At 40.3% G+C, this 25300-nt stretch overlaps 1 protein-coding gene across 2 annotated transcripts in view; it reads left to right on the plus strand.

The window, feature by feature from the left end:
• Positions 1–19916, plus strand: part of LOC122667021 (1-phosphatidylinositol-3-phosphate 5-kinase FAB1B-like) — a 65057-nt gene extending 45141 nt beyond the window's left edge. For both annotated transcript variants that reach the window (XM_043863174.1, XM_043863175.1), the window contains 2 exons: positions 17638–17904; positions 19532–19916. In XM_043863174.1, the coding sequence (XP_043719109.1) occupies positions 17638–17904; positions 19532–19858 (594 nt within the window). In that variant the 3' untranslated portion in view covers positions 19859–19916. The remainder of the gene's footprint in view (positions 1–17637; positions 17905–19531) is intronic.
• Positions 19917–25300: the final 5384 nt, after the last annotated feature.

Here is a 25300-nt window from a genome sequence, read left to right on the forward strand (position 1 = left end):
TTGCTCTCCATTTGGATGAGAACCAGAGAGAAAACAGATCTGTGAAGAACCGCAGGTTGGAGCTCAAACTCAAGCAACAACCAAGAGAGGAAACCACCTCTTGGTCCACTAAACACCCTTCTAACACCTTCAAACTCCGGGAAGAGTACGCTTTGATACCATGTTCAGTTTTAGAGAGGAAGGAGAAGAAGGAAAGAGAGGGAAAGAGAAGAGCACATACGGTTGTGTTTAATCTCATCTATCTCAAACTAGAGACAAACTTCCTTATATTGAAAAAGAATAACTAATTACACAGGGGCCCCTGGCCTTATACAAATAACAGAAGAAATATAAAATACATGTGGTTATATACAAGAATACCCTTAAACTCCTATTCTTAACAGTATGATGCCATTACACCTTGAAGTATATGGTGGAATTGGATATTGTTGAAGTATTAGCTTGGTTTGCTACCTGGACTGCAATTACCAGTGTTTGAAAATTTCTTTTTGGGTTGAGAATATACTCCCCATTGGATTTGGGTATCATCCCCTTTGTTTGTGCATTCCTACATTATGTCAGCTATTGTAGGAAATAGGTTCAACTGTGACCATTGTGGGAAATCTAGACACACGAGAGAGAGATGTTGGATACTTTATGGCTGTCCCCCTGGTATGCATGGCAGCAAGAGAGGGGGAGCCAAAGCATGCTCCTTGATGACTGAAGTTGCACTTATGGGATCTCCATATGGACTACAGACAGACACCACATCCCTCACTCAGGATGATATTGCAGCATTTCGCAGGGTTTTGTCATATCTAGATAGCCCTACTTCTACACCTGTAGTGCCAGACTCTTCATCTTTCACTTTACAGGCCTCTACATCTGGCCCTTCCACTACCTCTGCGTGGGTCATTGACTCTGAAGCCACTGACCATATGACCGGCATATCCCAATGTTATGACTCCTACTCTATCTACTCTGGTAAGGAAAAGGTTAGAGTTGCTGATGGTTCCCTTTCATCTATTTCTGGTAAAGGTAATGTTCGTGTCACTTCTTCTATCTCCCTTGACTCTATTCTTCATGTTCTTCAGTTTCATACTAAACTCTTATCTGTGAGCCACCTAACCAAATCCTTGAATTGTTCTGTTACTTTTTTTCCATCTCACTGTGTTTTTCAGGATTTGGTGACAAATAGGGTAATTGGCAGAGGACGTGAGGAAAAGGGACTTTACCTTCTTGATCAAGGAACATCCTCTCTAGCTACTGCTCAGTCCTACGCATGTGGGCGTAATGACAATAGTACTGTTGATTCTGTGATGTTGTGGCATCAACGTTTGGGCTACCCTTCTTTTAGTGTTATGAGGACAAAATTACCCCACTTGTTTTCTTTTATTCCTTCTTCCCATGTGTTTATGTGTGAACCCTGCTTGTTTGCTAAACATTGACGTTCTCCTTATCTTTATCAGGGTAACAGATCCACTGTTCCTTTCCATATTGTGTACTTTGATGTTTGGGGGCCTTCCTCCACTACTTCTTTGTTTGGCTATCGCTATTTTGTGTCCTTTGTTCATGGCAATTCCCGGTAAACTTGGACCTTTTTGATGAAACAAAAAAGTGAGGTCTATGATGCCTTTAAAAATTTTTATCAGCTCATTTATACCCAGTTTCATACTCGTATTCAAATTGTTCATTCTGATAAAGGGGGCGGGGGGAGAATATGTATGGGCGGCTTCAACAGTTTTTTACTGATCATGGTGTTATCCATCAAGTTGCTTATGTTCACACCCCTCAACAGAATGGGGTGGCTGAAAGGAAAAATCGTCATTTGTTGGAAGTCATTAGGAGTCTCCTATTTGGCATGCATGTTTCCAAATCCTTTTGGTCTGAAGCCCTTCTTACCGCTGCCTTTTTAATCAATTGCATGCCCACTAAACTCCTTGGCTCCTTGGCTCCAAATCTCCTTCAGACTTATTGTCTCCTCAGACTTCTGCTTTCTCTCTTCCTCCCAAGGTGTTTGGGTGTGTCTGTTATGTCCATGTCAATAAATGTGCCCGGACTAAGCTTGACCCCAAGGTACTCATTTTCCTTGGATATTCCTCCTTTACCAAGGGGTATAAATGCTATCATCTCCCTTCTTGAAGGCGCCTTCTCTCCAAAGATGTTACCTTCTAGAATCTATCCCTTTCTTTACTCCTTCTTAACATCCTCTTCAGGGGAGAGAATAGTATACATGAAGAGGCTGTGTCTATCCCTTTCCTCCCATTTTTGCCTACTTCGCCATTTCTGTTTGATATTGAGAAACACAAAGAAGGGGCTGTTGTTGATACTAATACCATTAAGGTGTTGGTGCTAGCAATGAAAATGAGATTGTTGTGGAAAGTGGCTTTGGTAATAAGAAGGATTACCATATTCAGTACAAAAAGGGTGAATGCTTGAAGAGTAAAGGAAAGAAGACCTGCCATGAGCCCTCTTTGGATCCACGTCCTGAGATACATCCTCCCCAGTCAGGTAACATTCCTTCTCTTCCTTCTGATTTAGACCTTCCTATTGCTGCTAGAAAAGAAAAGAGAGCTTGCACTAAAACTGTAGCCCAGTTTGTCTCCTATGATGCTCTCTCCTACAGGTGTTGCCTTCATGTTGCCCTCTCTTTTATTTCCATTCCGAAAAATGTCATTGAGGCCATGTCTGGCCCAAAGTGGAAGCAAGCCATGTCTGAGGAAATGATGGCCCTTGAGAAGAACTGTACTTGGAAACTGATTGATCTTCCGAGGGGGAGGGTTCCAGTTGGATGCAGATGGGTCTACACAGTCAAGTACCGATCAGATGGTACAGTTGAGAGATACAAGGCCCGGTTGGTGGCTAAAGGCTACAGTCAAGTGTATGGGATTGATTATCAGGAGACATTTGCTCCTGTAGCGAAGCATAACTCAATAAGAGTTCTTTTATCTTTGGCGGCTACTAAAGATTGGCCATTATAGTTGGATGTGAAGAACGCTTTCCTCCATGGTGACCTAGAAGAGGACGTGTACATGCAGACTCCACCTGGATTAGTGTCCCTCAGCTGAAGGGAAAGTGTGCCTGCTCAAGAAGGCACTATATGGTCTCAACTCTCGAGTAGTCCCCGAAGGCTTGGTTTGAGAGGTTTAGACAAGTCATTTTGTAGAATGTTTATTCCCAGAGCCAAGCTGACCACACTTTATGTACCCGGAGAGGTAATGGTACCATCACAGCCGTTATTGTTTATGTTGATGACATTGTAGTGACTAGAGATGATGGGGCTGAGATAGCTAGACTGAAGACCTACTTGGCTCAACAGTTTGAGATTAAAGATTTGGGTCTCTTAAAGTACTTCTTGGGGATTGAAGTATCAAGAACTAAGAAGGGAATAAATATATGTCAAAGGAAGTTTGTCCTAGACTTGTTGAAAGAGACCGGGATGTTGGGTTGCAAACCAGCAAACTCTCCTATTGATCAGAATCATAAGCTAGGAGAAGACTGTGGACCTTCCCTTGTTGATGCTAGGAAATACTAGAGGCTTGTAGGGAAGTTGATTTATCTCTCTTTGACTCACCCAGATATCACCTATGCAGTTGGGGTGATGAGTCAGTTTATGCATGCCCCCAAGAGTGGGCTCTTGGATGCTGTTTACCGGATCCTCAGGGACTTGAAGTCCTTTCCAGGAAAAGGTCTCCTATATGCCAAGTACAACCATTTTAGAATTGAAGGCTACACTGATGCTGATTGGGCTGGTTCAGTTTCTGACAGGCGATCTACATCTGGTTATTGTACTTTTGTGGGTGGTAATATGGTCACATGGAGGAGTAAAAAGCAACCAGTTGTGGCTCGATCAAGTGCAGAGGCAGATTTTAGAGCTATGGCTCATGGAGTATGTGAGCTCCTATGGTTGAGACGGTTGGTCTAAGAGTTGGGATTTGATACTTAGGCACCTATGAGACTCTATTGTAATAACAAGGCTGCCATTAGCATAGCTAACAACCTTGTGCAACATGACAGAACAAAGCACATTGAAGTGGACCAACATTTCATCAAGGAGAAGATTGACTCCGTGGCTACATTTGTACTCCCTTTGTTAAGACAGGCGATCAATTAGCTGACATCTTTACCAAGGGGCTCATCCCTTATCAGTTTAGTACCCTATTATGCAAGCTGGGAATGTATGACATTTATTCTCCAGCTTGAGGGGGAGTGTTAGAGTTATGTCATAAGTGTAGTTTGGGTACTAGTCTAGTTTCTTACTTTCTTATATTGTATTTTCTGTTTTTGCCTTTTACCTCTCTAGTGAGGTGTATGTAATTTCCTTCATCTCATTAGTGAAGTAATATAGGTGTGGTGGAGACAATCTCTCCTACACACAACATTGCACCATATTCTCTTCTTCTCCTTCTTCTTCTTCAACCTTCCACCTTCATTTCTCTCCTTGTTCTCTTGCATCCCTTAACTTCCAACTCAAGTGCCATTTTTTCTACACTATGCCTAATTTGGATGTCTTCGGGCTTGGTTCGGCTGATTCACAGCTTACTTTGGTAGCCCCTCAGTTAGTTTTTGAGAATCCACATACATAAATCTATATTATGAAGCTCGATAAGACCAACTACTTGGACTAGGCTTACTTTGTGAAGCTTTCCCTTAGGAGCAAAGGGAAACTTGGATATATTACTGGTGCTATTATAGCCCCAGAGCCTGGTTCTCCTACCTATTAGAAATGGGAGACCAAAAATTCCATAGTCATGACTTGGCTGATTTTTTCGATGAAGCCCGAGATTGGGAAAATATTTATGCGAAAGGAAACTGCCAAGGCCATTTGGGATAGTATCTCCAAGACCTTTGACAGGGTGGGTGACTATGTCAAGGTCTACCAACTTTACAAAAATTATTACAATGCGGCAGGGTGCCAAGACAATTTTCGAGTACTATAATACCTTTGTTGGTCTCTGGGAGGAGTATGACCATTACAGGGATCTTCATCTGACCAATTCAGAGGATGAAGCGAAGGTGTACCACACTCTTGAGAAGGAACGTGTCCTTATTTTACTTGGTGGCCTTAATCCTGACTATGAACCAATCAAGATCCAGATCTTAGGCCGGTCTCCTCTTCCCTCTCTTGATGAGGTTTATAGCTACATACAAAGTGAAGAGACCCGACATGTGGCCATGGAACCAGCATCATCACTTGAACGGTCTGCTCTTACTTCTAGTTCTCACAGAGACTTCTGTGGTGGTGGTAGAGGCCAAGGGCCTACCCGTGGGGAAGACAGAGATAGATTTCGATGCGATCATTGTGGGAGATCTGGACATACTAGAGAGAGGTACTGGACTCTTCATGGCCATCTTATTGGTACACGTGGTGGCCGTAGAGGAGGAGCTAGAGCACACTCTGTGATGATTGAGGCAAATACTAGGGAGTATCCACCTAGAACATAAGATGATTCCACTTTGGCAGATGCAATGTTTCGCTGGGTCATGTCACACCTGGGCACTTCATCTTCTACACCTACAGTGGCAAACTCCTCATCATCCTCCACTTTACAGGTTTCCACATCAGCTTCTACTGCAGCCTAGTCTTGGGTTATTGACTCTTGTGCCACTGACCACATGACTGGTACGTCTCACTATTATGATTCCTACACCATTTGTTCTGGTAGGGATAAGGTTAGGGTGGCTGATGCCTCCCTTTCCTCCATTTCTGGTAAGGGCAGCATTCTTGTTACATCGTCCATTTCTCTTGAATCCATCCTTCACGTCCCGAACCTTTCTAGTAATCTTTTATTTGTGAGTTATTCGACTAAATTCCTGAATTGTTGTGTCACCTTTTTTCCTTCTTACTTTCTTTTTCTGGATTTGGTGACGAAGAGGATTATTGGCAGTGGACATGAGGAGAAAGGCCTCTACCTTTTTTGCCCACAGCTTAGCCCTATGTGTGTGGACGTAATGATAGTAGCTCTGTGGAAACAATTACCTCATTTATTTTATTTTCTTCTTTTGCTTCTCATGTTTTTCAATGTGAACCACGTATATTTACCAAACATTGTCGTTCATCTTATCCATATTGGGGTAATAGCTCTAATGTTCCTTTTCATATTGTGCATATGGATGTTTGGGGACCCTCTCCTACTGCCATAGTTGTCATGGCGGTTAGGCAACCCAAGGCGGTGCGGAGGGCCAAAATTCAAGGCGAAACCAACCAGGCGAACAAGGCATCCAAGGCGCCCGCCAAGGTGACCAAGGCGCCTGGACGCCTTGACAACTGTGCATACTACCTCTTTATTTGGCTATCGTTACTTTGTTTCATTTTTTGATGACTTTTCTCGCACTACTTAGACTGTTTTGATGTGTATAAAAGTGATGTCTGTGATGCATTTAAGAATTTTTATCAGATGATCCTTACTCAGTTTGATACTCGAAACAAAGTTGTTCGTTCTGATAAAAGGGGGGGGGGGGGAATACATATTTGGTGGCTTCCAAACCTTCTTTGCTAATAATGGCATTATCCATTAGCTAGCATGTTGACACACCCCAACAAAATGGGGTTGCTGAGAGGAAAAATCGCCATTTATTGGAGGTCACCCATAGTCTTTTATTTGGCATGCATGTTCCTAAGACCTTTTGGTCGGATGCCCTTCTCACTACTTCCTTTCTCATAAACAACATGCCTACCAAACTCTTTGGTTCCAAATCTCCCTTGGAAACCTTGTCTCCACAGATCTCTGCTTTCTCCCTTCCTCCCAAAGTCTTTGGACGTGTTTGGTATGTTCATGTTAACAATCCCTCTTGAACCAAACTTGACCCCAAAGCTGTCAAATGCTTCTTTCTTGGGTATTCTTCTACTACCAAAGGCTACAAGTGTTATCGCCATTCCTCTTGTCGGTGTCTCCTCTCCAAAGATGTCACCTTCCTTGAATCTGTACCCTTCTTTGCTCCTTATCAGCATCCTCTTCAGGGGGAGAATTGTGGGAGTGAATAGGCTACTGATAATATTCCCTTTCTTTCTCCTCTACCTATTTCTCCTTTTACGTTTGACATTGGGAAACACAGAGAAGTGGATGTAGTTGATATTTATGATCAATCAGGTATTGATGCTAGCAATGAAAAAGAAGTAGTTGTGTACAAAAGAGGTGAAAGTTTGAAAGGAAAGAAGACTTGCCAAGAATCCTCTTTGGACATCCTGAGACTCATTCTCCTCAGTCAGGTGACATCCCTTCTCTTCCTTCTGATTTAGACCTTCCTATTGCTGTTAGAAAGGGAAAAAGAGTTTGTACTAATCCTTTAGCCCAGTTTGTGTCCTATGATGCTCTCTTTCCTATAGATCTTGCCTTTACTGTTGCTCTCTCTTCTGTTTCTATTCCCAAGAATGTCACTGAGGCTATGTCTGACCCAAAGTGGAAGCAAGCTATGTCTAAGGAGATGATGGCACTTGAGAAGAATGGTACTTGGAAATTGGTAGATCTTCCCAGGGGAAGAGTTCTAGTTGGATGCAGATGGGTCTACACAATCAAATATCGATCTAATGGTGCAGTTGAAAGGTACAAGGCAAGGTTGGTGGCTAAGGGATACAGTCAGGTATATGGAATTGACTATCAGGAGACACTTTGCTCCTGTGGCTAAGCATAACTCTATAAGGGTTCTATTATCATTGGCAGCCAATAAAGATTAGCCATTATATCAGTTAGACGTGAAGAATGCCTTCCTCCATGGTGACTTGGAAAAGGAAGTGTACATGCAAACCCCATCAGGCTTCACAATTCCTTCAGCTAAAGGGGAAGTATTTCTTCTCAAGAAGGCACTATATGGTCTCAAACAGTTACCAAAGGCAGGGTTTGAGCGATTCCGGGAGGCTATTCTGAAGAATGGTTATTCCCATAGTCAAGCTGACCATACTCTCTTTTTCGGACGAGGTAATGGTACCATCACAACTCTTATTGTCTATGTTGATGATATCGTAGTAACTGGAGATGATAGAGTTGAGATAAATAGGCAGAAGACCTACTTGGCTCAACAATTTGAACTCAAAGATCTGGGTACCTTGAAGTATTTCTTGGGAATTGAAGTATCATGGTTCAAGAGAGGAATCACCATATGTCAACGGAAGTTTGTTCTTGATTTGTTGAAAAAAATAGGCATGTTGGGCTGCAAACTAGTAAATTCTCCTATTGATCATAAGCTAGGAGAAGATAGTGGTCCCTCTCTTGTTGATGCGGGAAAGTACCAGAGGCTAGTGGGGAAGCTTGTTTATCTGTCTATGGCTCCTAATTTATGTAGTGGAAATGGTGAGCCAATTTATACATGCTCCCAAGAGTGGCCACTTGGATGCTTTCTATCGCATTCTCAGATACTTGAAGTCCTCTCCGGGGAAAGGACTGTTGTATGCCAGGCACAATCACTTGAGAGTGGAAGGCTTCACTGATGCCGATTGGGCTGGATCCATCTCAGATAGAACATATACATCTGGTTATTGCACAATTGTGGGAGGTAACTTTTTTTTTTTGGATGAATGAAAAATATATTAATGAAACAAAGAGAATCTTTCCTCCCAAAAAATTGAAAGGGGGAAAGAACTCGGAAGGATACATGGAGAAAGCTCCACAACAAAACAACGGACTAACCTACAGCCTAATCAAGCTGAAGGGAGACCATGCAATGAGGAACAAGGGACATATCAGAAACAAACAACCGATCACCTATATATAAAGTTTACTTTCTTCCCGTTAGGATTATAGGGAGGAATGAGAGGAATCATCCAACTCCCGCTTTGATTCTTAGAAGCTAAGGATAGACTCTCCTGGTCTAAAAAGGTACCATTAGAACCAAATAATCCCCTACCATTGACGTCAAAAGCACTATCATTTGCGTTAGGAGGAGTGGTCAACACGTCCCCATTCGGATTATCAATTGGAACATCCTACGTCAACTCGGATTGAGGATCTAGGTGAGTCAATGCAGCTTGCAACGGACCTCCCAACCCGGCCTTCTTAGCATTCATTGATTCGACTTCATCTAACACAACGTGATGGCCATGAAGATCAATATAGATGGTGCCTCCCTCTTCAATGAACCCATCTTTATCCACCAATTCATTCCCCATAGAACACGAATTAGAGATACATCCATCTGTAGAGACCACAAGGGATGACGAGGTAGTGTTGCCTACTACCACGTCTCCTCTAGAAGACAACAGGTTGCCATCTGATCCCTCCTTGACGGTTACTTTTTCCCTTTCTTACCCTTTTTTGTTCTTTCCTTTAGTTGAAGTCTTACCATTGACAGCCACAATGCCACGCTTGCTTGCATCCTCGATGGTAGAAATCTCTAGAGACACGTTTCCCATCCCCATTTCAATAACATCATCGGAATGAGCTTTGTTATTTATATATGGGTTCACACCATGGTCATCTAGGGTAGCTCCTCGAATATCTAATGGCATGCACTCCAAGAGTTCACCATCTTCCACGACAGTTGTACGAGATGGGTGAAGTTGACTACAATACACAAGCTCAAAAGGGTACATCAGTTCCCCCTCCTTTTCCAGCTTCAATTGGCTACTGCCAGCACCAGCTACTTGTCCCTCCTGAGGACTTGCTCCCAGTTGTACAACAGCAGTGTGGGAGCCATAGCCCTAAATTCTGCCTTTGCACTAGATTTGGCTAGAATAGGCTGTTTTTTGCTTCTCCATATGGGAGGTAACTTAGTCACATGGAGAAGCAAAAAACAGCCTATTGTAGCCAGATCCAGTGCAAAGGCAGAATTTAAAACTATGGCTCATGGAGTGTGCGAACTCATATGGTTGAGATGATTGGTTCAGGAATTGGGGTTTGACAGTAAAGGTCCTATGCGGCTCTACTGTGATAACAAAGCAGCTATCAGCATTGCTCACAACCCAGTACAACATGACAAAACAAAGCACATCGAAGTGGATCGGCACTTCATCAAGGAGAGGATAGACTCTGGCTGCATTTGTACCTCTTTTGTGAAGACTTGTGATTAATCGGTCGACATATTCACCAAAGGGCTTACTTCTCTCCAGTTTGGTACCCTATTATGCAAGTTGGGAATGCATGACATTTATTCTCTAGCTTGAGGGGGAGTGTTAGAGTTTGTGTAATAAGGGTACTTTAGGAACTAGTCTTTGTCTAGTTGCTTTATATTTTATTTTCTCCTTTTTTACCTTTTACCTCCCTAGGGAGGTGTATGTAATTTTTTTTTCTTATTATCAATGAATTAATATAGATGTGGTGGAGAAGTCTCTCCAACACAACATATTACCACCAATCTCTTTCCTTCTCCATTCTCTTGCCTTCTTCTTCTCCTCCTTCTCTCTTCCTCCTTCAACTTCTTCTCCTTCTCTTACTTGCATTTACTACCTCAAAGCCAATTGATCCATGGTAGTATCAACCAAGGAACTAAAACTCGTCTCGAGTATAGGTTTCAAGCTGGCCAAATAGCGAGTCGGATTTTTATTTTTTTTGAACTCGATGGGTTTTAGACCTAGTTTGGTCATGAAAGTTGGTATACAGCCTATTTTGGGCCATTTAAACACAATGAGGCTATCAGATTTTGAAAAATCAAAGTCCAAATAAGAATTTCACTTAGTGGGAAACCAGGACAGACACTTATGCCAGAAACCAGGACAAACACTTATTTATGCCTAATATCATTTAAGTAAATGTTTTTGTATTTAAGTTTGACCGGTACATAACTCCTAATATAAATGCTTTATTTTGAAAGCTTTCCAACAAGTCCAAGATTGCTTAAATCTGATTTAAATTGAAGGAGTTATGTATCGGTCAAACTTAATTTGGTGTGCACGAATGCTGTCAAAATTGCTCGGAATGAAAATATTTTTTTCGACATCAAAACAAATGAATATTTTACCGCACTTTTGGTTTTTAGCAATGTTTTACTATATTAAGATTTATGGAACTTTTAGATTTGAGAAAAAACCCAGCATTAGCAAGTTAAAAATTGCACCTACCGCCGAAAATCCAGTTTTTGTTCTTGAACTGGTGGGGTTGACTTTTTATCCTTTTGGAATTTTATTTTTTAACTATTTTTATTAGATTCAAATAGGGGGATATTTGCTTATTTATGAATAATATCTTCAGTAAATGAAATACAAAAACATTTACTTAAATGATATTAGGCATAAATAAGTGTCTGTATAGCAAGATTTGCATAAATAGGTGTCTATATACCAAGATTTCCCACCGAGATGACCAAAACTACCAAGATTTCCCCACCGCGATGACCAAAACCACCGAGATCTCAAGATCTCGCCAAGACATTGTAACTTTCCATTTCGCCCTTCATCTCGTCTCGAGCATTTGAAAAAGCGAAATTTTCGTCGAGATCTCGCGAGTTTTAGTTCTATGGTATCAACTGGTTTGGATGCAAGCATACCGGTTTCAGTCAGTAAGTCTAGCACATACTTCTGTTGTGATAGATTAATACCTTTCTTACTCCTTAGTACTTCAATGCCAAGAAAATCCCAGAGAGGACCTAAATCCTTCATCTGAAAATGCTGATGGAGATAGGACTGTACTGCTGCAATACTTGAAGCATCGTTCCTAGAAATAATAATATCATCCACATAAACAACAAGAACAACCACTTTTGAGCCATGATGCCAGACAAATACAGAGTGGTTAGAATAACGTTGGGAAAAATCACGAGGAGTAACAATAAAGCTGAATTTGTCAAACCATGCTCTAGGTGACTGTTTCAACCTGTAAATAGCCTTCTGTAGTCTGCATACTTGGGCAGAATCCTCCCCTATGCAACATATCCAGGAGGTTGCTCCATATAAACCTCCTCCTGTAAATCTCCATAGAGAAAGGCATTTTTTTATTTCAATCTGATGCAAAGGCCAATCCAATTTACTGCCAAAGAGATAAAAACCCGAACATAATTCAACCGAGCAACAGGAGAAAAGGTTTCGAAGTAATTGATACCAAAGGTCTGAGTGTACCCCTTTGCAACTAACTAATCTTGGAGGCACTTAAGAAATCCATCAGGATTGTACTTAATTGTGTAGACGCAACGCCAATGTTCAAGATCCTTACCTGGGGGCAAATCTACCAGAGTCCACGTCTGGCGAGACAAAAGAGCATCCATTTCCGTTTCCATAACAGCTTTCCATCCCGTATGAGAAAGATCTTCATGATGATTCTTGGGAAGAGAGTTAGTAGACAATGAAAGAGCAAAACTATGGATAGAGGATGGAAGATGAGAAAGAGACACATAACGATCGATGGAAAAGCAGTCTGAGATTTTTTAGTGCAAGAGCAAATACCTTTGCAAAGAGCAACAAGGAGATCTGTAGGAACCGGTGGAACAGGATCAGACTGTATGCGGGTGGAGCAGGAGCAGGAGCTGGAGCTGAAGCTGAAGTGGAAGACACATTCTTCGTACGACACTGATATACTTGCAATGAAGGAGAAATATTAAACGGAACAATAATAGAAATAGGAGAAGAGACATGCGTAGAGTAAAACTGAGTACTTTCAAAGAAGGGGACATCAGCACTTACAAATTGCTTATGAGTTGAAGGGTCAATACACTTGTACCCCTTCTAAGTCCTAGAATAACCAAGAAAAATGCACTTGATTGCCTAGGGAGACAATTTATCAAGATGAGGTTGTAAAAGATGAATAAAACACATACAGCCAAATACCCGTGGAGGAACAATGAAAGCTGGATTAGGATATAAAAGAGAATAAGGCACTTGGTTATCAAGGACAGAAGAAGGCATCTGGTTGATCAAATAACAAGCAGTAAGGACAACATCACACCAATATTGTTTAGGGACATTCATATGAATCGTGATAGAACGAGAAATTTCCAGCTAGTATCTATTTTTATGTTCGACCACCCTGTTTTGTTGAGGTGTATACGAACAGCTCGTTTGATGGAGCATACCGGTATCTAAATAAAACTTAGAAATTCCTTGCTGAGTGTACTCAAGGACATTATTAAATCTGAAAATCTTAATAGAAGTAGCAAATTGAGTCTTTATTTCTTGATAAAAATGTTGAAAAACATTAAGAAACTCAAAACGATCTTTTAACAAATAAAAATCCAAGTCAATTGGGAATAATCATGTACAAAAGTAACAAAGTAAGAAAACTACAGATTACTGACATGACAAGGACCCCAAATATCAGAATGAACTAGAGAAAATAAACACCGACTCCTAGGACCACTACAAGGACGAAACGACGATCAATGATGTTTGCCAAGTTCACATGCTCCACACTTGAGACAAGAGATGAACTTGCAACTTGGAACCATCAATTGAAGCTTGAACAGGGATAGATGATCTAGACAAAAATGCCACTGAAGAGGAGAATGTCTACCAATTGATGTAGTAGTTGCAGTAGAAAGTCCAGTACCGTCCAGATAATATAACCCAACCTGCTCAAGACTGCCACCAATTGTCCTTGTGGTCTGAAGGTTCTGAAACACACAATAAGATGGATAGAAGGTAATAGAACAATTAAGGGATTTAGTAAGTTGACTCAGATAAAAGATTTAGGGGCAATTTGGGTACATGAAGGTATAGGTCATGGATGCAGTAGGAGATACCGAGCCATGACCAGCAAAATATGAGTAGAGGAATCATAAAAAAGAATAACATGAGTGTAATGTGGAGTAGAAGATAATGAAGTAAATAAGTGAGACTTACCTGTCATATGTGAAGGTGCTCCAGAATCAATAATCCAAGGGGTGGTTGCAAAGAAGGCCAAGTTACTTGTATGTGCTAAAGTGGCCATTGAAGTAGAAGCTGACGACTCAAGTAGTTGGAGCCGTTTCAATAGCTAATTATAGTCATCATGAGAGACAAGTGTAGTGGTAGATGCCCCAGGAGCAGACGTGGTGCCACTGCCTCACTGGTGATCACGTGCTCAATAGAGCTATCAGTAATAGCTGAATTGACTAACTCATTTGCCCAATCAGGTAGACCATGTTTGGCCCAACATGTGTCAACAATATGATTCGGTTTGTTGCAAAAGGTACAATAGCGAGAAGACTTATCAGATTGTTGTGCACTAATACCATGACCATTAGATCCACGACCACGGCATCTCCATTGGCCACGACCTCTACCAGGATAGGAGTTACCTCGTCCTCTATTGATAATGAAGCCTGAACTTTCCCGAGGAGTGGGGGAAGGATCGACTTTCAGTGTTGTAACCAAACGTTGAAGACGAGAGAAAGTTTCATTCAGTGAAGGTACATTTTTTCCAGTAAGAAGCTGACTTTTGACTGTCTGATAGTTAGGGTGAAGACCAACTAGAAACTTTGCAACATGGAACTCAGCTCGTTGATGCTTTAATTGCTCCGGATCAGTAGTAAGTGTGATGCAGATCCATCACCGAAATGAGTTTGTTTTATTAGGAATAAGTCTAGGGTTGGATTTTATACATGTTGGGCCGTTAATCCCATGGATTTTCTATGTAATAGGCCACTTTTATGGGCCCAAGCTATGTGTAATAAGGTTACACACAGTAGATTTTTTTTTTAGTGGTCATCTGATCACTTTAGTGATCATGTGATTTGGTTGAATGGTCATGTGACAACCTTAAGTGGTCATGTGACCATTTAATTGTTTTGTAAGTTGGGCTGAATTAGGACTCTGTTTTGAGTCTATTTCAGTTTCCTAGTTAGTTTAGGTTACCTAATAGGTTTAGAATTGGGTTATGCCTTTCCTTTTTAGTGTAGGAGTCTATTTTTGAGTCTTTTATATAAGGTTGTAAGGGGGGCAAGTATTGGACACGAATTTTTTATATTAATGAAAAGTTTTTTTTGCTGCTCTTCTTTTCCATTGCTGTTATATTCAAGTTCTAGTTCAAGTTCTGATTTTTCAAGGATCTTCCATTCAAACAAGCTGCTATCCAAGTACTTCTTCAACAACGGTGAGTTTGAATCATCCTCATCCCCAAAAATTCTTCTTCTAATCCTCTCACAGCCCAAACCCTAGGATTCCTCCTTTTGTTTTCTATTTTCCCATGACCTAAACTCTGTCTAGACCAAACCAGCCATCCAAATCACACCATAACCTGATCGAACTCTCCTCCCATACTAGGAACACTCGATCCAAGTCCCATCCCAAATTGACCATCCTAAACCCTAGAAATCCATCTCCTTCTCTTTTCAAAAACCCAAAACCCAAACTCTAATCTTGCTGCCGATTCATTCCAGTATACTTCTTTCCATTAAAACTTAACGTAACCTTCAATGGAAGACTCCTCTACATCAACTTACCCTAACCCTACCATCAAACCCTAGGATCCATTAAACCCTAACCCTAATTTGACCAAAATACCTATTTTTGACCTACCCGAGTTACTGTTCATAACAGATCTTGGTTATTGGCTTCTAGTTGGTCTCCTACCAATATAGAACTACATTAAAGTGGTTGATGGATCTGGAGTTCCTCAATAATGCCCTTATAGCTGCTGAAATATTCAGTGAGGGACTTGTCCCCTTGCTTGAAGTTGAACATGTTTTCATAGAGGTCATAGGTTCAGGATATATTCTTGTCTTGAGAGGTCTCTTTCAGATCATCCCAAACCCCCTTTGCAGTAGAATGAAACATGACATTGGCTGCGATGGCAGGGTCCATACTATTGCACAACCAAATTTTGAGTGTGGAATCTTCACGCATACATTCTTTATAGGCTGCAACAGCTGTGGGATCCTAGGAATCAGCAGATGGAGGATCAGAAATGAGGTATTTCATCTTACCTTTTGCATGGATATAGACTTGAACAGCTTGGGTCCATAATAAGTAGTTAGATACACCATGGAGCTTGATATTAGTAATCTGAATATGAATATTGTCAACTGGAGCCTTGGGATCAGCCATCATCAAATTGGCAATATAGGAATCAAAGGCAGCATGTAAAACAACAACCAATAGTAGTAATAACTCAAGTAGGGAGTAATAATGTTGATCTGAGAGACCAACAGTAGCCGGCAGCAGAGATTTCCCTCAAACTGAGAGATATCAACCCAGAATTTTAGAAATTGCAATAGCAGAATGAAATCGCCACAAAAGTATGTGAAACTTGGATCGAAGTACCCTCTAGTGATGAGGAAAATAACCCCAAAAGGATGGAATGATCAGTTAGTAGGTAAAAAGTAAATTGATAATTACCAAATCTGGAAATTTCCAGAAAACAGAATACCGTAGGGAACAATAAGAGAACTTTGATTGCAGAAGATCAGACCACCAGAAGTACTTCAAACTTGGATTGAGTCTCCTCAAAAATTGATCCACTTCATCTAGTTCGATGAGAAGTAATTTAAGATTACAAAATTCTGGATTCAAACTTTAGAATCAGCAATCCCAGGCCTTGTATGCTTGAATAATAAAATCTTACAGGGGAAGAATCTTCATAAACAGTAGTAGAAGGCTCTAGTTTAATTCCATATCATCACAAACTAGGGCACTATGCAGCAGATAGGCAGCATAGGTGCTGCAACTAGTATTCGATAGTAACTCCTGAAGAAACTATCAAAACAGCAATAAAGGAAAGTTTTGATCAGTGGTATTCAATCTCTGATATCATGTAACAATACCATTCACTGAATACCAGCAACCACAGAGAGAAAGAGAGAGAAGAGGGTGAGACTGCTGAGAATAGCACGTAGGCTCTATGTCTCTACAGCTCCCCCACCGATTGTATTTATAATAAGGGAAAAGAGTTTACAACTTAGATAGCTACTAGGAATCCAAACTTCGAGAACAAGTAGGAATCCTAGAGACAAAACAATTCAAGCTACTTAGCTAAGAGAACAAGATAAGTCCTAATCTAACTAGGAAAACCTCAAACAAAGACACCAAGCCATGATAGGGACACTCCCCCCCCCCTATCATGGTACACTATAACATTGCTAACATTCTTCAAAATGGCTGACAATTTCAACGCTATCTGGAACAAGAAATTGTATCTTCTTCGGAATAGCTGAAGATTTCAACCAACTTCAATTGCCCGCTCTCTATAAATCAAAGAGGTCTCAGATCTAGCCTGGATTTTGTAGATGGGCTGGATATTTCCTGTGGCAACAGGCACCATTACTCTGAATAGATGTTTTTTCCAAATTCACCATTTGAACCAGGAAGGTTTTTTTTTCCTGGTTCAATCCCTGCTCATACGTATACTGGTATATAAAGTAGAATTTCAACTGCTGAGTGCTGATAACTCTGCGCACTTGTCTATACTCATTCCCTTTACTGGATGCTTGAAGTGGCATCAAGTATTGTGATGTGGGTTCCTCTTATTAAATGTCAATATCACCATGGAGCCCATGTACAGAGGCTTCTTGGCGTGCAAGTGTGTCTCACCTAGGAAAAGGTTGATTTAATTGGGTGAACTATTCTCTCTTCTCAAGCCTTTTAAATTGTTACCATGTTTTCACCTCCTAAAAGAATGTATCGAATTGCAAGGTTACAACCATATACTGGGATTGGATTTTTGTCTATAGAGGAAGCCTTCTAGGCTGCGCTTTATCACATTGATCTGAGGGGATACATCTTAGTTCGAAGCTTGATTGATTCTTTTTCTTTTTCCAAATTTTCACATTTTTATTTAGCCTTTTGCAGAGCCTAATTTTTGTTCTTCTTGGTGTTATGTGAAGGTTACATCAAAGCACATTAAGGGTGGGAAGGAATCCAGGATGGATGTTCTAGTTATGGAGAATCTTCTGTTTGGCCGGAATGTTACAAGACTCTATGATCTCAAAGGATCTTCTCGGTCACGGTATAATCCGGATTCTAGTGGGAGCAATAAAGTTTTGCTGGATCAGAATCTGATTGAAGCTATGCCAACTTCTCCAATTTTTGTGGGAAACAAGGCTAAGCGGTTGCTTGAGAGAGCTGTCTGGAATGATACTGCTTTTCTCGCGGTAAGCTTAAGTAACTGATGGACTTAGATGTTGAGAAGTTCAATGACTAACATAACCAATTTCACGGATCAGAACTTTGTCTCAATAGTTAATATTTTGGGATCAAGGATTTAGGGATTGGATGAGTGCTTACCAATGCCGATCTGGAAGACTGACCTAAACATGGGATTGGCAAATCCCACAAGGATCAGCCTGAACCTGTCTTGATCCAGATTGACCAGTCAGGATGAGGATAGGCCAATCCTTGAACCTTGATTGGGGTGTCCATGTTGTCATGCATTTCATTGAAGTGTAATTTAGAAGGGCCTGTGGTCAACTGCTTTATTTTCACCCAGGACATCCAGGGGGTGGTATCTGCATAAATACAGTATCCAAACTTACGATTTACAGGATGATTGTGATCCTGTTCACATTTCAACAGCCCCTTGATGTCCTCCTTCCTGCTGGTGAACTGATGGACTTCCTGCACATCTGCTTCACCTCAGGAAATCCAAACTGATCATGACCTATCTATAGGAGAAACCTGTTGGTAGTGATGATTTAAACAAGGTTGGTTTTGTAGTTATCAGTGCCGGTCCATTAAATGCTGTTCAGCCTACTTCAATTATACACTGCACTTGGCAGGGTGTCATGGAATGAAATCTAAGGCACTTCTCCTAGCAATATGAGGAAAGGTTACTTGCATTTCCATCTCTTAAGCTGTGCTTGGAGACTACATGGAATGAAAGCATTTCATTTGGATTTCCATAGTGTTTTGAGTTTGACTTCATTATTTGAGACGGCATCATCTTGGAAAGTTGATTAGGTTAAATGAGTTCTGAACTTTAGCATAGCATAATTTATGTTTTTCCAGTTAAATGTTAATTACGCGACATGAGTCCATTTTGAATGTTGAATTTTGCACAGAGACTCAAATGGTATGGAAAATTAGAGTGGAATGTGTTAGTACCACCTGGTTTCCAAATGCAGTATATATGTATCAGGAAAACAAAATGAGTTTATTTCCCTTGGTCCTGTATTGAGTGATAATTGTACATTAGGGAGTTGATAACACAAGCCCGGCCGGCCTTGGTGCTACAGCCTGCCCATAAGCTATCACATGGCAGTTCTTTTGACACTGAAATTTGGGTTATAGCTAGGCCACATGATCCTCCATCCATCTGCAAAATTTCAGCCCCTAGTCCTCCACATGGCAAATGGGGTCAAAAGGCCAATTGTAGGAGCTAGACAGACTTATCACTGTTGTTACAACGAAAAAAGTCTAATACCCATATAATATGGGTATTATGGTTGAGTTGGAGAACCACATTTTACACATGGCTAATCCAGAGGGCCCTATCTTTGAAACAGGTGGAATTTGTGCTACATCTTCAATGTGGCTCAAAACCAATGGGTTGTGCCAAGTTGATGCAATTGTATAGTTTGCATTTTACTTTTCAATTATCTCAAATAGTTTTAGAGATCATATTGATATGCATCTGTCACTTTCTCTTGTGTTGACACCTTATAACCTTGACTGGCATGCTTCTGTTTTTAAAAAAAATGAGAGAGATATTCTTTGTCTATAAGCAGAAATAATAGTTTCCTTGTATATTCTGATGAAAGATTCACATTGAAATTGTGGCAGTCCATTGATGTAATGGATTACTCGCTACTGGTCGGGGTGGATGAGGAGAAGCATGAGCTTGTTCTTGGGATCATTGATTTTATGAGGCAGTACACATGGGACAAGCATCTCGAGACATGGGTGAAGGCTTCGGGCATCCTTGGTGGGCCAAAGAATTCATCTCCAACTGTAATCTCACCCAAGCAATACAAGAAACGGTTCAGGAAAGCCATGTCTGCTTATTTCCTCATGGTACCAGATCAGTGGTCCGCACCAACCATTGCCCCCAGTGGATCCCATTCTGACCTTTGTGAAGATAACACGCAAGGTTTGACCTCCCACGAGTGATACTGTGAAACAGTGGGCCTGTATATGCGAGAGATCTGTGCTGGGGATCAATACCCCCCCCCCCCCTTCCCCTTATTTTATGGGTCGTGCCCTTATTTTATGGGTCTTATCCTTTTGTGTTTTTTTGTTCCCCTATTGTAGAAATCCTCCCCTCTTCCCTTCGGATGCCGGATGGTGTCCTTATTCTAAAAAGGAAATCAGTGAATTACTTGTTAGAACTTGAGAAGATGCGGGAAGGCTGTGGGTGGCCTCTCCGTGAATTGCAGCATATGTCCACGCACAAATGAGTTTTTTTTTTTTTGGGTGAATACACACACACACTCTCAGCTGGGTAACACTCATTTTGTGGTTATAAGCTGGGTAATACGCACAAATGCTGTGGGTAACGCTCATTTGTGCGTATTACCCAGCTTATAACCACAAAATGAGTGTTACCAGCTGCGATTCTTGAATTTTTATTAGTCGAATGGCATTTAAGGTGATGTTCATGTTCCAAGAGTCCTAGTTTTCAGGCACTAATCATGTTTCAGAAATTGGATCAGAAGCGGTGACCACAGGGTTTGATTAATGTTTCTTATTTTGGAATAGGTCAAGAATGCTCCTTGATCTTCAATTTTGATCCTTTTTTGGTTTTTTTTCTCTCCTTCTAGTAGTCAGTAACATAATGCTAATTGATTAAATCTTAACTCTTGTAGCATGAATCTGGAGGTCTCTTCTGGGGTTCCTATTGATTCATAGCCGGTCAGAATCAACGAGGCTGATTCTGGGTCTAGCTCTAGGTTTTTAAACCTTGTAACTAATGTTGTCTTCTTGAGTCTTCCTCACTCTCTCACTCCCTCCCTTCCCCTACCCCTCTCCGCGGTTCCCCCTTTCTCCATTCAATTGCAATCAAGAGTCTCGATGATCATGAGTAACATAGGGGACCTGCGTTTTTACTAAGATTTTGACCCCCAAGATACCTGCTCACAAGTTAAGTTGCAGATTACAAGGATTTAAATCAAATTGCAAAACAAATCATCTGAAATATAGAGAGTCTTATAGATAGAGGTGGTGCTAGGGATTATTGAGAGGATATAGGATATATGAATAAATAAACATTAGAGGGTAATATGATTGGGTTTGAGTCTTGAAAATCTGGTACAAGGTCCATCCAAAACCATTTCCTCCAATAGTCATCAGAATTACCATATGGATGAATTAGGTGGTGTGCTCGTCAATAAGAATTCTATCTTAGATGGCCATCTGGGAAACTTTTTGCCTACTTTCAGTAGCTTTAGCCTTTGGATGATCCTCTCTTTCAACCCTTTATTATTTCTTGGGGTCCCACCATGCATCATTAAGCAAGATGAAATATAATGTTCCATGACTTGCCAAATGGTAGTACAGGAGTGGGTCCGTGCTGATTTAGAAAATAAGAGCAAGATATAATAAGGTAATGGAAAAGAGTCCAACGTCAAAAGGATGAATTATGACGTGTGGGTTATCTTGTATTTAATGATGGGAAAAAGATTGCTACGCTGCCACCTGTTTGCAGTTTTTTCCTTTCACATAAATTTTGGGAAATAGAATTCTACCTGGTCGTGTGGCTCCTGTTCCTACGAGCACACAAAGTACCACTCCTCCCCCCCCCCCCCCCCATTGGAATTAGAAATTGCATCTATGTTGATGCCCTTGTATGCGCTCTCACTGACCCCGTGCTGGTGCAAACACTACACGATCAGACAACAATCTCTTGCCCCCCTCCAATTTTTATTATTTTCTTTCACTTGTTTTTGAAAATGTGGATTCTATATGGATGATACTTTTTCAGAACATCTATTGATGTGGTATACAAATTCCTCTCCACACTAGCAGCATGAAGAACAATTTCCCATTAATTAGTTACTAGAGTTAAATTCGTGTATGCATAGGGATTCTTAAAAATTTAATGTGATAAATACATACAAATTGAAAGAATTAGGACAAATATTGAAGTAAGAGTTTAGGATTAATCAATTTGTTAAAGAAGATGAGAAGTGATACATAAAAACAGCCCACCTATAGGTAGTTGACACGTGGTAGGAGACTAAGCCAAAGCAAACGACTTAAGTTAAACCTATTGTGATCCTTTGGTATTCAAACTCTCCACCGCGGCAAAGAGATTAGGGACTTTTCATAAAGATAACCCTCCATAAGGATATAACTTTCCCTTTACATCTCCTATTGGGATTAGGGTCTCCATTCTCGATCCTATAGATAGGAGGGTAGGGTATAAGGTAAAACAAACACCAAATCTCTTAAGCTCTTGTTCTTTCAATTTCCCAACTCATATTACTGTTGCAAGCTCAGAGTCCGCTTCGACCCTCTCTTGCCTGGTTTTTGGTTCTTGATGCGAACGTCTCCCCACGACACAACGATTCATATTTCAGCGACAACAAATAGGTATCATCTGTGGGAAGTGAAAGAGCAATTGTGAAGGAGAACCACCATGACGACCAAAAGCGAAAGAGTTGCACAGTAAATTGGATTATATGTGTTCAGTATAAGGTTCTCCTGTCCCTTAGACCATTGTCAACCATAATGCTTATCTTAGATGGTTTGATCAAACTCCTAGAGTTTGAGTTATGGGTTTAAACTATATCTTTACCAATTTGAGACTTATCTCATTCTCCTCAATGAGATGGATCTCTCATTGATATCCCTATTAAAATTTCTTTTCATGTCTCTTGATTCTTTCTTTTAATTCACCCCTCTTTTTGTTTCTCCCTTATCTTGTGTTCGTGTGTTAGATATAATAGTATTCTGTTCATTCTATTTTTATTGTTGGTAGCTAGTTTCTATTTTTCTTTTATAGCTTACTTTTCCTTTTCCTTTTCCTTCTCGGGCTTTAGTTAATATATATTACCAAAATTATCCCTAATGACTTGAAGTTGTGGTTTATGAAATTTGCATTCTGCTAGTCTCGTCCTTTTGATTTCTTTTGCCCTTGGTATGGAATTAAAAGATTAATTACTACTCATGTGCTTTAACGTTTTATCTACTTTTATTTTGCCCTTCTTTTTGTTGGTGACAAAAGGAGAGAAATGTGGTGCTCAAAATTTTGGAAGAGTAATATTATTGTTTGCATGCCTTAAATTATATATTTAACCAAAGTATAATATATTTCATTAGAGTACTCCATAACTAGTGTTTCCAAATAGGTGAAGATGAGATGTTTTCTACCAAAAAAAACATTAAAAAAAAAAAAAAAAAAAGCTGAAGATGTCTACAATTAGAAGGTATATTCTATGAATAATCTCGACAATATGAGAAAAACACTACCTTTTTAGACATGCATAATAATTTACAGACATTTCAATTACGATTTTAGGAAATCAATCTTTAGAAAAATGTCAGGTCAAATTCCTCATATTCCTCTCATATGTGTCTACCCTCCCCTCTCTTCCCCTTTTTTTTTTGTTCCCTCACGCACACTAAAACACCCACATAGACTCTCACAAAATTTAATTATTTACTCTCTATGCCACCTAACAGATGTTGAGTGCTAGTTTGGCCCTGTCGGCCCAAACCTGTCCTGAACCCGAACAGGGCCTGGACTGAGATACCTGACCCTGAGGGTGGGTCAGGGCTGGAAATTGCTGGCCCTGAGTCAGGGTTGGGTCGGGTTAGGGTTGAGGCCTCGGGATGAGCCCAGCCCAGTCCAACTCAACCCTGTTTTAAGTTATACTATAATAAATGTATTGGTATACGATATATATTTCAACCAAAAAAAAAGATATACTATAGATATTATAAACTTTAAATGCCACACATATTTTGTTATACAATATATTATATATGAAGATAATAAGTGATAATATATTTTATTATAGTGTTAGTTTATGTAAAATTGATAATTTTCTCCTAGATCCTCCCCAAATCAGTCCAAACCATGCATCTCTACCTTCACCCACTCCATGATTAGGGCCAATCAGGGTAAGCCCAGCCCTACCCTAAGGGCGGGTCAGGGTTGGATCGGTCCTAAACCCAACTAAGGGGGGGATCAAGGTTGGGCGGAGTTTTGAAAAGCCTGACCCAACCCGACCCTGTTGCAACTCTATGCCCACATGTGCACATTTGCTAGTATATATATGAAAAATTAAACATCACCTATACATAATGAAGTGTTACACTTCAGTATCGATCACCTATTAATACATGAGTGGGGCCATGTGACACTGAAGTGAAATTTTATCATTCATGATTCAATAGGGGCATTGAGAAATATAAAAAGAGTTTTCTGTCTGGAAGTATGGCCTTTGCACCAGCGTAGGATCAATGGGAGTGTGCAAAAAAGCATCAATAGGGTTGCCTTTCATAAGGGCAGCTGGTCATCTTGCACCATCATGTGTGTAGTGCTACCATTTATCCTTTTAATGCAGCTGGTTTCCCATGACCATGAATCCATTATAGACCCTAATGCAGTGCAGTGGTGTATGGCTGATTTTTTTTTTTTAATTTCTTTGTGTTCATATGTTTGTTTGTGTATGTGTGTTGTAAGTGATGGGATAAGTTTGATCGATCATCAGTGTTCCTATTCCTATGGGCTAAGGGGATCGATGAGATTGGAAAAAGCTATGGTGAGAGCCTCAATGAGTCAATTAATGGGGCCGGAACAAGCTAGAAGATTTCGTCTGGTGAGGTGAGGCCTTCTGTGTCAAGCCAAACAAAAAACGCTTAATCCAATCAATCATCGTCTTATCCATGTCTCTTCCAACAAGGAAGAAGGAACCCACTACCCGTAAAGGAGTGAATTGATGAGATACACATTGAGTGCTTCCCACGAATTATCAACAACCTATAAGCTTTGTTTTCTGGCTTTCGTCTTTGTCTTTGTCTTTGTCGTTGCCTTTCTCTTTCTCTAAAGAGTTTCAGTTAATTTCTAATGGGGTATCATGATTCAAATAATACCCATATGAAAGATTAACACTTTGATTAACACTTTGAACGGATTAAACTAAGAAAGCAAATAATTATAAGACTTTGGAAAAAAAAAAAAAAAAAAAAAAATTTCGGGATACTAAAGAAAAATGAGTTTATATAATGAAATTTTTGTCTGTTTTCCTGTTGATAGGCCTTATTGTATTTTTTTTATTTAATTGTAATCGTTATCTGTTACTTTTGTTTGAACTGGTGAATTCTTATACTTTATATGAGTTTTCATTGGATTTCCCTCTTTTAATTTTGGTGTGTGTGGGTAGTTCAACTGTAGTTAAGAAGCCATACATGCATTTAGACATGAAGAAAAAATGGCAAAATAGGGATGGGGAAGGGGAAGGGGAAGGGGAAGGGGGAGGATATATAAGCTAGCTATAAATTTAAAGTAATTAAGGGATAGATGATGAGTTCGTTTAGCCTATAGTAAGTGATCGATAGATGATCAAATTAAGCATATTGCCATATGGGGTGATCGAATTAAGAAAA

Source organism: Telopea speciosissima, chromosome 7 (assembly GCF_018873765.1).
Source record: "Telopea speciosissima isolate NSW1024214 ecotype Mountain lineage chromosome 7, Tspe_v1, whole genome shotgun sequence".
NCBI classification, from domain to species: domain Eukaryota; kingdom Viridiplantae; phylum Streptophyta; class Magnoliopsida; order Proteales; family Proteaceae; genus Telopea; species Telopea speciosissima.